The sequence below is a fragment of the Rhodamnia argentea genome, chromosome 10 (genome assembly GCF_020921035.1).
Source record: "Rhodamnia argentea isolate NSW1041297 chromosome 10, ASM2092103v1, whole genome shotgun sequence".
Taxonomy (NCBI): domain Eukaryota; kingdom Viridiplantae; phylum Streptophyta; class Magnoliopsida; order Myrtales; family Myrtaceae; genus Rhodamnia; species Rhodamnia argentea.
In genome coordinates, this window is record NC_063159.1 from 15,067,526 (window position 1) to 15,082,646 (window position 15,121).

Here is a 15,121-nt window from a genome sequence, read left to right on the forward strand (position 1 = left end):
ATTTTGATTATATTCACTTCTCAGGATTACTTGTTATCAATCTTCACAACCTTAAAAAATTATCAAAAAAAATTATAAACTTGCAACTATGTCAATTCAATCCTAAACATTTTTCATTTGTACCAAATCAGTTCATCTAGCCAACTTTGACAGAAAATTGCTCATCCGGGCCGCCCAGCGCTGACGTGAAATATTTTAAAAAAATAAAATTTTCAATTTTCAAATTTTCTTTTCTTTTCTTCTCCTTCTTCCTCTAGCTGATCGCTAAATCGATGGCCGACTAGAGGCGAGGGCCGGCAAGTCCACATTAGTGTCGGTCGGTCAAAGTTCGTCGGATGGACAAAATTGACCGGGATAGTCGGCAACACTGCCCGATTTCGTAGCCAAGGAGCTTATATACCGTCATCATTCGTTAGATAGATCGGAAATTTGCATACCATGACGGTTGTGCTGCATCTGTATCTGTTGACAAAATAAATTTTCAGGGAGTAGATATCAAAATAGATGGTGTTGGTCCACATGATTAATCAGACCATGTAATACTCTTCTGTTGTTACAATACTATTATGTGTACCTTGGCGTGTTCCTTAGGTTGTCTTCTGGCGTCTATTTCCTCTTAGTGTCGTCTCCGTCCCTAGAGAACATATTAAAATGTGGCCTTTGAATAGAATAGAGTTAGTTGCAACATCCCTCTTAACTCAAAATCATATCTAACTATTTCTGCATGTCTTAGGAAGTATCCTAGACCTTGAATCTAAATAAACTAATTCAAGACCATCTCATGTACTTTCCACCCAATTTCTTTAGTAGGTGAAACGCGTTTTGTGAATTGACTTGGAAAAGATACCGAAGAGGTTAGTAGCCCGGCGATTAGGTATATTCGAGTAGAAAAGATAAGATTACAGGTGTTCCGATGCTATCTCGAATCTGAATTATACACATCAGATAAAAGTTACATTTTTATCGCGGTCAAAAGCAATCATCCGCGCTTGAAGTTTACAACCAAGTAACGGATTTCCTCCACCCGATTCAAACGTTTTTTGAGACACGATATGGCTCGTTTGTTTACGTTGAGATTGAGTACTCCACAACATGGCCGCGAGATGTTGTATCGAGCAGAAGCAAAACCCTAGACGTGACACCTCACGCTTCTTTAACGCGTAAAGCGCTAGCTTTTACCATGCAAATACCTAGTTCCTTGATTCATAATCAAATGCATGAATTGACCCCGTCCGTGCTGCTTCTTTCTATATAATAGTCTGCTTGCTTCCACTGTATCGTCTTCTTCCCAGTTGTCCAAGCACACCCAATTCAATGGCTACCCCAACTTCGAGTAATCCCAGAAAACCCTTCTTCAACCTCTTCCGCTACAACCACATAAGGGACTCGCCAGCCGAAGCCCGGATCGCTCTGCTGCTTTTCGTCGCCGTGACTCTGATCTCGATGCTCACGTTCTTCAGAGCCGGAGTTCTAAATCCTCCTGGTGCTGTGCGATGCCAGGACCACACCGATCGCTGTAACAAGGGCGACTATGCAGCGCGTGCGATGTATTACTATCTCAAGAACGCCTTGTACGTATTCATGGTCTTGTTCAACGCGATGGCGATGGAGCTAATCCAGAGCACCGTCGCGCCCCTGTCCACGTCCATGTTTGCGCTCGGTCTATTCCTCGCCTGCACGTCCTCCTTTCGCTCGGTGATGTTCGGCGGGACAGATTCGGTGATGCTGACATGCGCAGCTTCTTCAGTTTTTGCCGTTACGCCCCATGAAATCGGCAAGTTCCACTGTGTTCTGCTCGTAGCTTTCTTCCCAGGTGCTGTACGTAGTGTGATCCAGATATTCTGCAGAGTGTAGAGACCATGAATTGGGTCCTTTTTGTTTTTCCTATTAAGGGTTAGGAGAAGAATTGGCAAATTTGTTGTGCATATTTGAACCTGTTTTACTTTGGCTCCCGTTTAGTGTCAAAGTTAGCTTTAATTTTTTTTTTTTTTTTTTGCAACCTCGAGCCACTGTAAATATCCGTCTCGATGTACCAATCACCACGGAACCGGTCCCTCGGGTGTGCCGGGAAACTGATGGGCGCGAGGACATACATTGGCTGAGAACAGCAAGCAGTAGATGGAGGAATTCATGATCTGCTATCAGTCAACAATAACTAGCAGTTTGTTTCTGGGTAGGAGAGTTTTAGGAGACCCACTTTCGACGTGTTTGTCCAATTTAATGCGTACAGAACATTTACCTGATATTTTCTGCTGTGTAGAATTAAATTACGCATGTAGTTCCTGAGCACGAATTGGGACTAGATCCAAAGTTGAGAGCTTTTTATGGAATTAGGCCGACAAAAAAGTTGCGATTACATAATTTGTAGGGATGATATACAAAAACTTCAATGATACAAATAGAAAAAAAAAAAAGAGAGAGAGAGAGAGAGAGAGAGAGGCAATAATAGAATGTGTCGAGTGTTTCGGCCCTGCTAGCACTTCGGTCTGTAATCGACATTAATCTATGTACATTTTTATATCTAGGACAAAAAGTCCCATCTAAAAAGGTATATGTAATTTCTTCTTAATGAGGCAACTATGATTCATGATTGCAAAGAAATTAGGGAAATTTTCAAATAATGATCCGAAGTGTTTTCTTAAAGTAGGATTTGTTTCAAATAAAAGTTTGAAGTCGCCATGTTAGTCTCAAAGAAGGGCATGAACTCTCCAAATAGCCAATTTTTTGGGGCAATCAAGGGCATTATCATCATTTACATGTTTCAATTTTTTTAATTTTTATTTTTATTTTTTCCCTTCCTTCTTGTCTGGGGTTAATCATGGGAGAGAGCTGGGCAAGGGTATTCCTTGCCCAGCCTTGCAAGGGCTGCCCTAACCGACCATAAGTGAGGCCACCCTCGACGATCACAGGCAAGATCGGCCATTGCCGGGTCTAGGTGAGGGTTGCAACCCTCGCCATTTGCAAAACACAAAACGAAAAAGAAAAAAAGAAAAAGAAAAAGAAAAATTAAATAAAATAAATAAAGCAAGAAAATGCTTTGGATCAACCGGTGATGTTAGACCCTTATTTGAGACTGACATGATTATTTCAAATCCTTATTTGAGAAAAATGAGGGTACTTTAGGTCATTATTTGAAAATTTCCAAAAAATTAATACTTACCTTTAGAAATAGAAGTAGTGTAGCTTATGCCTTAAAAATCAGATAAGAATAAAGATAGTTTATTAATAATAATTACATTTTTAAAATTTTCAATTAACTATATATTTCTTTGAGATATGTAATGGGGCAAACATTAATGCGAAAGCTACGGGAAAATTATCAAAAAAGTCTTAAACCTATTGTAATTGTATCAATTTAATCCTAAACTTTTTACATTTGTGCCAATTCAGTCCATTTGATTGCCCAAATCTAATAGCCCCTTTGCCTAAGTTAGGTGACCATTGCAACGCCCTCATTCGGTGCCGGCGAGGGTGTCTTGGCCCTCACTTGTGGCCAACGAGGGTCGGCCGGTGACCTTCGCCGGCTTAAGGTTAGGGAAAAAAACTAAAGAAAGGAAAAGAAAAAAGAAAAAAATCATATGAAATTCAAATATATTATTTAAAAATTGTTTAAAAAGGTACACGTCGGTGTTGGCAACGGCATGTCGGCAGTGGCCATCGAATGGGATTGAATTGGCACAAATGAAAAATGTTTATAACTGAATTGACACAATTATAATAGATTCAAAACTTTTTTGATAATTCTCCCACAAGGCCATAACATTACTTAAAATTGATCACGAGTTCTAAGAAGTAAACGAGGGAGAGGGAAAGAGCCTTCGTCACGAAAAGCATTAATCCGCCCTTCCAAACATGGAATTATTTATTAGATGGTACGAAAAATTAAATCTATGCCGTGCACATAAACTATGTACAAAGTTGTTTCCTAACCACGAAGTAACTTAAGAGATAATATAAGTTAGACCCATCAAAATTGATCGTACATGTATTGACTATATTCAGTAAATCGGTTATAGATGAATATAGTGTCAAAGACAAAAATATATATGGATGTTAATTGGGTTAACAATTTACCCAAACGCAACCGACTTTAATAACTCTACCTTCACCCTCCATAACAAAATAATGGACTTATTAGACTGTTCCAAGTTTAGAGAAGTTATCGTGGGCCCGAAAGATAGACCCGACTTTACCCTTACATTTTTGGGTCGAATACTTTACCCTTAATTGAAAATGCCATGAAGGCTTCTTTTTTCCCTCATTAATTTTTATCTTCGTAAATCTTGTGAGTTTCGTCCGTTGGTTATGGAGTACATCTTTTCTTGACTGCATTTTGGCAAGAATTTAAAGTGGGTTAATTAGGTGGATATAAATTTTCATTGATTAGATTAAATATGTAAGTATTTTAGTAAATCGAGTCACGTAGTAATCACTAAATCAGTACCGAATAAAATTGATTTTTCTGTTTTGGGTCAATGAATAAAAATTGGTTTTAAAAGGATTAATTAGGTTGTTTGGATCGAAATATTTTCGATCCAATTCAAATATGACTCGAACCATCCATTTAACGGCTCTAATACAAAAGCATAATTTCGAGTATATGTTTTTCTTTAGTCGACAGTCCTGATAACATTATAATTGTTTAATGTGAACTCTGAAATTATCTGGAACTGCAATCCCAATTTAATTAAATGATAAAATTAAAATGAGCACCAGGAATTGTCGCCGGCGAAGGAGAGCTGGTAGGGTTTTATGGCGAGGGAGGAGGGAAAATAAAACAATTCGGACCGACGAGAGTGACGAGGTTTTTATCTTCGTCCTCACGACAAACATCAGCTGGTTTAAAAACTCGGACAAGGCTCCTTATGTTTCGCAATCTCCAATGGCGCTTCTTCTGAAATCGCCTCGTCACCTCAACTTGCGGACCATGGCTTCTCGCTTCTTCGCTCACTCTTCTCTTCACTCTCATGCTCGCGTGTCTCGCTCCTCCGTCTTCTTCAGACCCAGGTCCTCCTCTTCATCCTTTTTCGCATGTTCATATCTAGAGACTTGTCTGCGTACGAAGTAAAGTCGCGAGCTTTTGGGCGGAGTGATGCATTTCGTGATGATGTTTGGGGCTTGTAGTTGATGGGGAGCTTAGTATGATAGTGCTCAGTGATGGATTGGCTCATCTCGCGGCAAAGTCCATGCATTTTGGCCTTCGAGTACCAATTATTCTGGATTTCCAAGTGTTATTTTTCTTTACGACGTTCCTTTTTCGTGGCCGTGGAACAAATATTTTGCTCTTCTCTATTCTTTGAATTTGTCTGGAATTGAAAGTAGGCTCTAATTGTTTTTGGCGTTGTGAATCGCTGTATTCTTGTGTTATGGATGCAGAAATAGTTATCCAATAAGGACCGTAACCATTCAATTGACGAGCCGACAAGCAGGTTTTGCAAGGGCGTTCTTATCGACCAGCACTGTGACTGAAGCTTTTCAAGGGAGCGCAAGCTCAAAAACTTATGGGTCCGAGCAAATTCAGGTTATTGATACGTTATAAATCTCCCCAAATTGGTTCACGTACTTACATTATGTGCTGAGCTATTCGGTATAGTATTTTCAAGTTGGCTTTAGAAGTTGTATAAGTTTCAACAGTTAGATCTTGGTTCTTTTTGTCAAGAATGAACTAGTGTGTGTTATATTTTTCATCGAGGCTTGCATTGTGAACTAAGGATTGTGTGCGGACGTGTTTAGGTACTGGAGGGCTTAGACCCTGTTAGAAAAAGGCCAGGTATGTATATTGGAAGCACCGGACCACGTGGTTTGCATCATTTGGTATGGCCATTTTTCCCTTTTCATCTGCAGCTGTTGTACTAGAACCGGTGAATCAATTGAGTGGATACAAATTGTCATATCTTGTTTTTGCGGTCCACCAGGTCTACGAAATACTGGATAATGCCGTAGATGAAGCTCAGGCGGGCTTTGCTTCCAACATAGAGGTTGTCTTATATGCGAATGGCTCTGTGAGCATCACTGATGATGGGCGCGGGGTATGGATCCTATTTGTGTAATTTCAGTGGATACCTTTCATATCATGCATCTGAATTAGACCTTTTAGATTGTCTACTTTCTTGAGGAGGCACGGTGGACGCGTTAATTATGCTGCTTGATAGTAGCTTGCCGTCACAAGAACAATTCCTTCTCCATTGTCGATACATAAGCTAATTGGATGTGGGAGCATCTTTATTAAAACATTCTTTGTTTCTTGCTTCTTGACATAATCTTGATCCTCGTTTTTATGGTCTGGTTAAGAACCTCTTGCAAGAAACTCTGAAACTCAATGTTACTTCCCTCTAATATTGAATTGAAGATGTCGTTAGAGGCCATGTTCTTTGACCAACTTGAGTTCCTGTTGTGACAATTTTCAAAAGGATTATGTTAACAAGTACCCTTGGGGCACTGCTTAAGCAATTAATTAAGGAAGCTTCGCAGTTTTAATGCATTGATTGTCTTGTGTATATGTAACCGCTTCTTTGAAAATTAAACGTTCATTATTTAGTATGCTTAACAAGTGCACCTGGGGAACTACTTAGCAGGATCTTTTTCAAATTGTGCAGTACAATGAACTTTCTCTAGGTGCTTTGGCTGATCACTCAACCAATAGTTTAAGTCCTACACAGTGTACCTTATAAGTAGCTGCAGAAGTTTGAATTAGGAAATTAGTCATTTCAATTTTGTTGGAGAACTTGTTCTGCTAAATTTATAGCATTTCTCAAACTTGCAGATTCCTATAGACTTGCATCCTGTGACCAAGAAATCTGCATTGGAGACTGTGCTGACGGTAATTTCTCATGAACCAATATATAGTCTTAAACTGTTTGAGAAGATATGGGTTGGCAAGAAGATGTCTGAATTAATTTATTTTTCAGAAGGATATATATATCAAAGCACAATAAATAGGTTTTTTTTTTTTCAAATGATTTATAGTCAGATATTTGCACGCTAGCATGCTAAAAAAGTTCTTTTGTGAGATTAATTTTTATGTGAATTTTGTTTTTATGCATGTGCCTGCCCTTGTGCTTGCACATGAATTCACACGTGTGCACGCTTCATGCTTGGGACATGCTATTGAACTGCTTTATGTTTCATGCTCTGATTATTCATATTGCAATTCAAGCCTTTTGGCATGTATCTATCTGTATGGGCAGTGTTTTAGGTGGTTTGGAATTTTCAGGTATTTGTCATTAGCAAGGGCTTTTGGGATTTTCTGATATCTGTCATTAGCAAGGGCTCTAATTTCTAACATCTTTTATCATTGAAATAGTAACAGAGTATAATGTGTCTCACTTGTATTACATTCTGCAGGTCCTACATGCAGGGGGTAAATTTGGTGGTTCTAGTAGTGGCTATAGTGTGTCAGGTGGTTTGCACGGAGTTGGCTTATCAGTGGTTAATGCACTGTCAGAGGTGAGCCTTCTCTTTTCTGTCAACTTATCTGCCTATTTGTTGCATAGAGGAGATGCTTCCTAAAGATGAGGTTATCTGGCAGAGAAGATTAAGATGCTATTTTGGTTCAATTATTGGTAAACAAATTGTAGTTCAAGGGCCTTAAGGGGCAACAGACCCAGGCACCTAGACCTAGGTAGTGCCAGTCATCTCTAAAAATGGTAGCTAGGCTCAAAGGGAGGTTCGTGAGATCTATCATAGCCTGTGTGGTTTAAGTATAGCCTTGCTGATTAACTGAGCAATTCTCCAGAAAATCACATAAGTTTTTCTATTCCACTCCCCAAATAGGTTTCAAAATATGGACCGGGAAATGGAGGAGAAAGGGGGGTCTATGTAGTCCCTGAATTGGCTAATTTCCTCAGGATCTGTAAGGAACAATCACAAACAATGTGGATAAAGGCTGTCTTGTACTTCTGAAATACAGGTTTAGCGGTCTCTAAAGAGTATTACAAAAGACAGTAGAGAATACTCACAGGCTCAGAAACTTCTCTTTGAGCCTACAATATGGTAATCGTCAAGGTTCTAGTTTTGTGGGATTGAAAGAATTTTTGTCCAAAATATCTCAATCATCTTTTCGACAATTTCTTACATGCATTTCTTTTTAGGTTTGCAATTTTTCGTTTTAGCTTAAAAGTTAAAATCCTGTAACTTGCTGGTGGTAGGCATTGGAAGTTACTGTTTGGCGTGACGGAATGGAATACCAACAGAAATATTCTCGTGGGAAACCTATGACAACCTTAACTTGTCATGTACTTCCACTTGAATCAAATGATCGTCAGGGGACATGCATACAGTTTTGGCCAGACAAAGAAGGTAATTCCTGACTGTTGAAATAAATAAATATTAAACCATGCCTTTTTCTAACAGCGTAAGCTTTTAGAGCAGTTGGTCATGGTTCCATAAAATCTTTCATTGACAATACCGCATGCCTACAAGATTACCTTGTTGGGATTATTTTCATGCTTTATATGTGCTGATGCACTCTCCTTTGTCTGCTTTCTTCACTGCTACAGTGTTTACGACAGAAATTCAATTTGATTACAATACTCTAGCTGGGCGCATCAGGGAGCTTGCTTTCCTAAACCCTAAAGTATGGTTTTGCAAAACTTTGCTTCATGATATTGAGTGTGTATTATGTTGGCATGCCTTTACTCAGCAGATGCGGACAATTTTTTAGATGATTTATTTGGGTAGACAATATTTTTCTGGTTCTTTGTGTTGCGTGCATGACTGTATATGAAAATCTTAAGGATTTCTGTTGTCTTTTGCTCAACTGTGTTTGGCATTGCAGCTCAGGATTACTTTCAAAAAAGAAGCTGATGATCCAGAGAAGACTCAGCACGATGAGTACTTCTATGCAGGAGGATTGGTTGAATATGTGAGCTGGCTAAACAATGATAAGGTATGCCTGCCTTTTTTACTGTCCCTTCTGCTTGCTAAGACATGATAGTAATCTCTAGATTGTTTATTTTTCTTGTTCTTGCTTTCAAATTGTCTTCTTGAAGAGGTTGACTTCAACCGCTAAAGTTACTGAAGAAAATTCTGCCTTTGTCTGGATCTTCATGAATGAGTTAAATAGAAATACTGCTCTAGTGATCCAAGGGGCAGGGTGGGGCTCGGTGCGGGGGTTGCATCCCCTAAGGCCTGCCCCATGATAAGTTAGATTACCCCATATACACACCATTCCCCAGCAGGGCAAGGTTGTGTGCCCCATCCCTTCCCCTGAGAGCTTTCGGGTTTCATCACCCCATCTGTCTTGCTCCATATTTGTGTTGAACTTACTTTAATTAAAAGAAGAATGAAAATGGAATGATTATCAATAAGTAGACCAATGAAAAAGGACGACAAAAGGCCTATTATTTACAAAACATTTAGTAGAAATCACCAAATTTTGATATTTAAAATAGTTAAAGTATGGGCTGGGGCGGTTCATGGGGCCCACCCCATCCCACATGTGGCGTAAGAACCTTTAGGTGCAGGGCAATGCGGGTGTCTAATGGGGCGGGTTAAATTGCCATCGCTAGCCAGTGCTCTTCAGCTAGTTTATTGGCAACCCTTAGTAGATGTCTGGATCAGCTGAAGATTATTGAGCTGTCTGGGTCTTCCTTAATTTTGGTTGAAACCATCAACTTACTTCTTTATAATCTGAAGTTCTTCAGCGCTGATTTACCTCTGATACACTGAAGATCCTACATGTGAAGATCCTACAGGGAAATCTTCTTGCTTCATGTTAATATATCTGCCCCTCTATTTCTTTTAAGTCGTGTCTACTGAAAAGTCCCTGACAGTTTTTTGATGCAGACACCACTTCATGATGTCGTCGGTTTCAGGAAAGAAATAGATGGAATCACAGTTGACGTCGCTTTTCAATGGTATGCTTTTTTTCCTCTTTTTATGCTGTTATAAGGATTCAATTATCAAACATGCGATTTGGGGTTACGAATCATTGACTTTCCTATTGCCATCTGTCCGTGCAATTTATTATACTTGGAACTTTCATCTAGTAAATATTCCCACTATTTCACTGTATAACAACATTTTGGTTACCATAAGATGGTTTTGACGTAAGATTATTTTGATTACCATAAGAGTGGTAAAGTTGTCATATTCAGCAACTGACAGCCCCTTGTATTCCTTCCAACTGTGAGTAGAACAATAACAATAGTTAACCTTGTTGTTTTAATGCAATGTTGGTTAGGTGTTCAGATGCATATTCCGATACAATACTTGGATATGCCAACAGCATACGGACGGTTGATGGCGGGACTCATATTGATGGTTTAAAGGCTTCATTAACACGAACACTCAATAACCTTGGGAAGAAGTCAAAGATTATCAAGGTGTGCGCCTTCTCTGGCTGTGGGTTTTTTTTTTTTTTTCAATAAGCACATGAGATGTGTGTGGAAGGGGAAAATAAATGTATTTGTCACATCTAAATGCACAAATTCGTTTGCATTCAGGACAAAGACATTAATTTGAGCGGTGAGCATGTAAGGGAGGGTCTGACATGTGTTGTCTCAGTCAAAGTTCCAAATCCGGAGTTTGAAGGACAAACAAAGGTATTGTCTACTGCGAAATTCACTTGAAACTTCATATTCAATGTGGCAGTTGTTTTTATTGTCAGTTATAATTAGCTGACTGCTTTTTCTTCATTCAGACAAGGTTAGGGAATCCAGAAGTACGCAAATTGGTTGATCAATCTGTGCAAGAGTATCTTACTGAATACTTAGAGTTGCATCCGGATGTGCTTGATTTGATCCTTTCCAAGTCGTTGAATGCCCTCAAGGTGCACTTACACTTCTTTTGCTGGAAAAATGTTCTCTCTTTTTTTTTTTTTTAAGTGTTGTACTCGATTAAGTGCTGCAGACTGTGGAGACGGTTACCAGTAACTGTGAGCTTGAAGTTTCTCTGATTTCCCTTGTGATACTTTTCTTGTCTAGGCAGCTTTGGCAGCCAAGAGAGCACGGGAGTTGGTGAGACAAAAGAGTGTTCTGAGATCATCATCTCTTCCTGGGAAGCTAGCAGATTGTTCGACTACAAATCCTGAAGAATCTGGTAAATTGTATTTCTCATGTAAAGCTTTTCATAGCTTATAATTGTGACAATTTGATGTCAGGTATTCCAGTTCTTTCTTTTTGTCTTTCACATCAAGCTGCCTTTGTTTTATTTCTCCATGAGTTATTAAAATGAATAATGGCTCTTCCTAAATTTAGGCAGATAAATTAGTTTTTCCTTATCTCTGCATCCTGAGGATGATGTATCAGGGCATAGATGTTATCATTCGGCAATCTTTTGTCTATAATTGTTTCCTTTGCAAAAGATTTACCTAGGGTAGTGATGAGTGGTTGGGTTTTTGGAGCAATGGATGGAGAAGTTTGTCTTGAGATATGATTGTGCAAAAGCAAAGGTTGGAGTTCATCAGAGATCCTTTGTAGCAGACAGCATGCTGTTTGCATTAGTTTTGCAATTTCTGTGAAGCTCAAGATATGTACTTGAAGAATCCCACATTTGGTAGATGATACCATTTATGGAAGTGTTATATTGGTACTTCCTTATGAGAGGATGCTTTAATCATTCATTGGAAGTAGTTTGCAGACTGTCTTCACCATGGAAGTCCATTTACTGCAATTACAATTTCTTTACTTGTCATGATCAACTATGGCATGTCTGATCTCTTTTATTGGGGTTGCATTCCTCTTTAATAATCATGTTAAAGCAAAGAATCTGTAGTACTTCTCCACAAGGATATTGGCATGCTCTAGGAGGACTTGAAGTTGAAAAAACATCTTCAAAACTTTTGTTGAATATGTGAAAATTTGGTATCTGAATGCTCAACTTTCTACAGAAATTTTTATAGTTGAAGGGGATTCAGCTGGTGGAAGTGCAAAGCAAGGCCGTGATAGGCGCTTCCAGGTAAAATTTTGGTTTTATGTGACATCTTTTGTGTCGGATTTTGTTTTATGACAATTTGTTGATACTATGCATTTTTTTCCATTTTGAGCTTTTAAAATAGGGGCTAACTCTTTAAAAAAAAAAAAAAGAATAGGGGCTAACTCTGGTGATATGTACTTTGGATGATTTTTATTTGGAATGCTGAAGCTGATTCAATAGAGGTGCTATAGCCTACGAAGCATGGACACTCTCCGGGGGCCTCCACGTCGATGTTGGATGCGTGTCATACGTCGGTACACTCCGACACGCGATTGACACGTGGTCAACAGGTGTCACGTGGTTAGTGCTCTAGACAAGCTAGGGACGTGCGAGTTCAGCATTTTGACACGCCATTTCGACACTCACGGGGTCAATTTAAAACATTTTCAATAAATTAGGTGTCAAAATTTAAATCTATAAAAAAAGGATGTACTTAAGTCATATACCCAGCCACTACGAAATTAATATACATGCGCTTCAGATTGCTTTTTTTTTTCCCCATTTTTTCTCCTAGTTTTATGGATAATTGGAATGGAATGTAGTTGAATTTGTCAATTCGAAACAATGGTTGATATCGACAAATGTTGGATTAATGTTTTTAGTGTAAATTCATTCTAGGCTCTTTTTTTATGTATTTATTTGTGGATTTGAATCAAATTAATTTGATTAACATAATAATAAAAACGATAATTTCTCATGTATATATAGAAATATATAGTTAATATACAATGTATCCTAACGCTTTGGAATTCTCTATTTTTTTAGAAATAACATGTCGTTGTGTCGTGTCGTGTCGCGTGTCGATGTCGGTGCTACTTAGGCTATAGCATTAGCTTGGTGATTAATGTTGGAAACAGAGAATCTGAGTGACAGTTGCTTGTTGGATAGTTGGGGTTGGCGAAGATCTAACAGCAGTTTGCTTAAAAAATGTGAAATGGTTTGTCCTTACTGAGAAGATTTGATCATAGAATTTCTATTTTTTCAGTAATAAACATGATGTGTAGTTCTATTGTCTTCCTAAGGAATTGATTAAAGAAGTTGTTTAATGGAAACTTGATTATAAAATACAACCACAATGGGAATAGGTGTTCTTTAGGTTAATAATCTCTCTCTCCTTTCAGTATGCTGATTTTCCTGGTGTGGTCAAGAATGTTGAATCTTTCTTTGGAGAATTGTACACCTTAGGCAGGGCTTTGGATTGCCTTGGTGATTGGAGTGTCTTTGCAACAGGCAGCCAAGTATTTTGAGGCATTGTCACCTCTCAAAAGCTGTGAAGTTTGGTTCAAAACTTTCACCCAAGTTGTGTTTACTAGAACTGTGTTCTGGCTGTTGGTCTAGCCTGATCTCTGAGTTCATCAGTTTTGGAATTGCCACATGATTCTTTTTGTTCTTTTCCTATAACCTGTCATTAGCTAGATGCTGTAGTTATCTGGAAAATCTGCATCTAAGTGATGATACACAATTTGTTTAAATATGCTCACTGTCGTCTACTTCAATGCCGCGTGAATATTCATGTTTGCTATATAAATATGATTAATCAGGCTATCCTCCCTCTAAGGGGAAAGATTCTGAATATTGAAAGAAAAGACGAGGCAGCAATGTACAAGAATGAAGAGATACAAAATCTGATTCTTGCTCTTGGACTTGGAGTGAAGGTCATAAGTTTTCTTGTTTCTTTCTACCCAATGTATCTTTACTTTTCCTTTTCTTACTCTGTCTACTTGATTTCCGTGATTAAAGGGGGAGGACTTCAATAAGGATTCTTTACGGTATCATAAGATCATCATTCTGACAGATGCTGACGTAGATGGTGCTCACATTAGAACTCTGCTATTGACCTTCTTCTTCAGATATCAGGTGATTATTCCTTTAAAATTGTTTCACTCAAAAAACCAAATTGCAGAGATGTTAATTTACTCCCAACATACTGAACTGGCTTTTCCGTCTGCAGAGATCTCTTTTCGATGAAGGTTGCATCTATGTTGGAGTCCCGCCACTTTACAAGGTTTCAGTTATTTGTAATACATCTTGATACAGTATATCCAAAGTGGACTCTTGCTAGCTTTAATTTGCTTCTATTGAAATGTCAGGTTGAGAGGGGGAAGCAAGTTCACTATTGCTACGACGAGGCAGAACTTAAGAAGCTTCAGAATTCCTTCCCTCCTAATGCATCCTACAACATTCAGAGATTTAAAGGTGAGGAAACTTACGGTAAAAGCTGCAATTAGGGGCATGATGATGTACATGAGAGCCACTATTGGGTTTCGTCTTTGCATTTCAGTCTGATTCCACTCGGTGAGTCTTGGGCTTAAATCTTGCTTGGATGACTATGTTTGTTCACACTTCCGCTGATTCTGATGCAGGATTGGGAGAGATGATGCCTTTGCAGCTTTGGGAAACGACAATGGATCCTGAACAAAGGCTTCTGAAGCAGTTGGTGGTGGAGGATGCCGCTGAAGCCAATGTGGTCTTCTCCTCTCTCATGGGTGCCCGGGTATGTGGTCATGCGTTCGTAGTTGGTCCTGCTTACTCTTAATATTGATTTTGCCTATAGTTTTTCACGTGTAGAATAAGGCTTCAGTTAATTGCTTGCCATAAATCCTTGAAAGATTATCGTCTCACAATTACTTAATAAAAAATTCCAAGCTTTAGGATATTATTTACTTCGATGAAGGAGCCTTGCTGAAAAGCAGTCTATCCAATGTGAATAGTGAAGAAGCTTAGGACAATTAGAAGGGCCAAGCATACGTAAACTCATTCACTGCTATAATATTTTGTCATTTGTGACAGTTTTAATCCGTAATTTTCCGTATCAGGTGGACGGCCGTAAGGAACTTATTCAGAAATCTGCAGCTATAGTCGATGTTGATCAGCTGGACATTTAAAGGCTCAATGGTAGAAGGCAGATTGCTTCGGTCCAATACAATTTACGGGAGGCTAACAAGCAAATTTTAATTGCTTCACCTTTCGTATCTTGGCATTACAATGGGGCATCAAATTTATGATCGTCAGAGTTCGACTCTAGCACTATTTTATTGTATTTTAAGGAACGGGGGTAGGGCTTTGCATTCTTGTGTAAATTCTTAATTGTTTTATGTGATAGGTACAGCGAAAACATGTTTTTTTTTAAAGCGAGGCATCCTTTAAACGTCGGTGCACGTCATGATTTTTCCAAGCATTGTCTGTGCTTCGACGGAGTGACATG

At 38.8% G+C, this 15,121-nt stretch overlaps 1 protein-coding gene across 1 annotated transcript; it reads left to right on the forward strand.

Moving 5' to 3' along the window:
- The first annotated feature begins 4,778 nt into the window (after nucleotides 1-4,778).
- On the forward strand, nucleotides 4,779-15,117 carry LOC115733766 (DNA gyrase subunit B, chloroplastic/mitochondrial). The gene is made up of 21 exons (XM_030664391.2): nucleotides 4,779-5,007; nucleotides 5,377-5,521; nucleotides 5,734-5,814; nucleotides 5,916-6,029; nucleotides 6,764-6,820; nucleotides 7,345-7,446; nucleotides 8,148-8,298; nucleotides 8,499-8,575; nucleotides 8,777-8,887; nucleotides 9,787-9,857; nucleotides 10,184-10,325; nucleotides 10,446-10,544; nucleotides 10,643-10,771; nucleotides 10,926-11,040; nucleotides 11,831-11,898; nucleotides 13,458-13,571; nucleotides 13,657-13,773; nucleotides 13,868-13,921; nucleotides 14,007-14,112; nucleotides 14,280-14,410; nucleotides 14,733-15,117. Exons 1-21 carry the CDS (start codon nucleotides 4,883-4,885, stop codon nucleotides 14,799-14,801), a joined length of 2,178 nt encoding a protein of 725 aa, XP_030520251.2. The 5' UTR covers nucleotides 4,779-4,882; the 3' UTR covers nucleotides 14,802-15,117.
- Nucleotides 15,118-15,121: the final 4 nt, after the last annotated feature.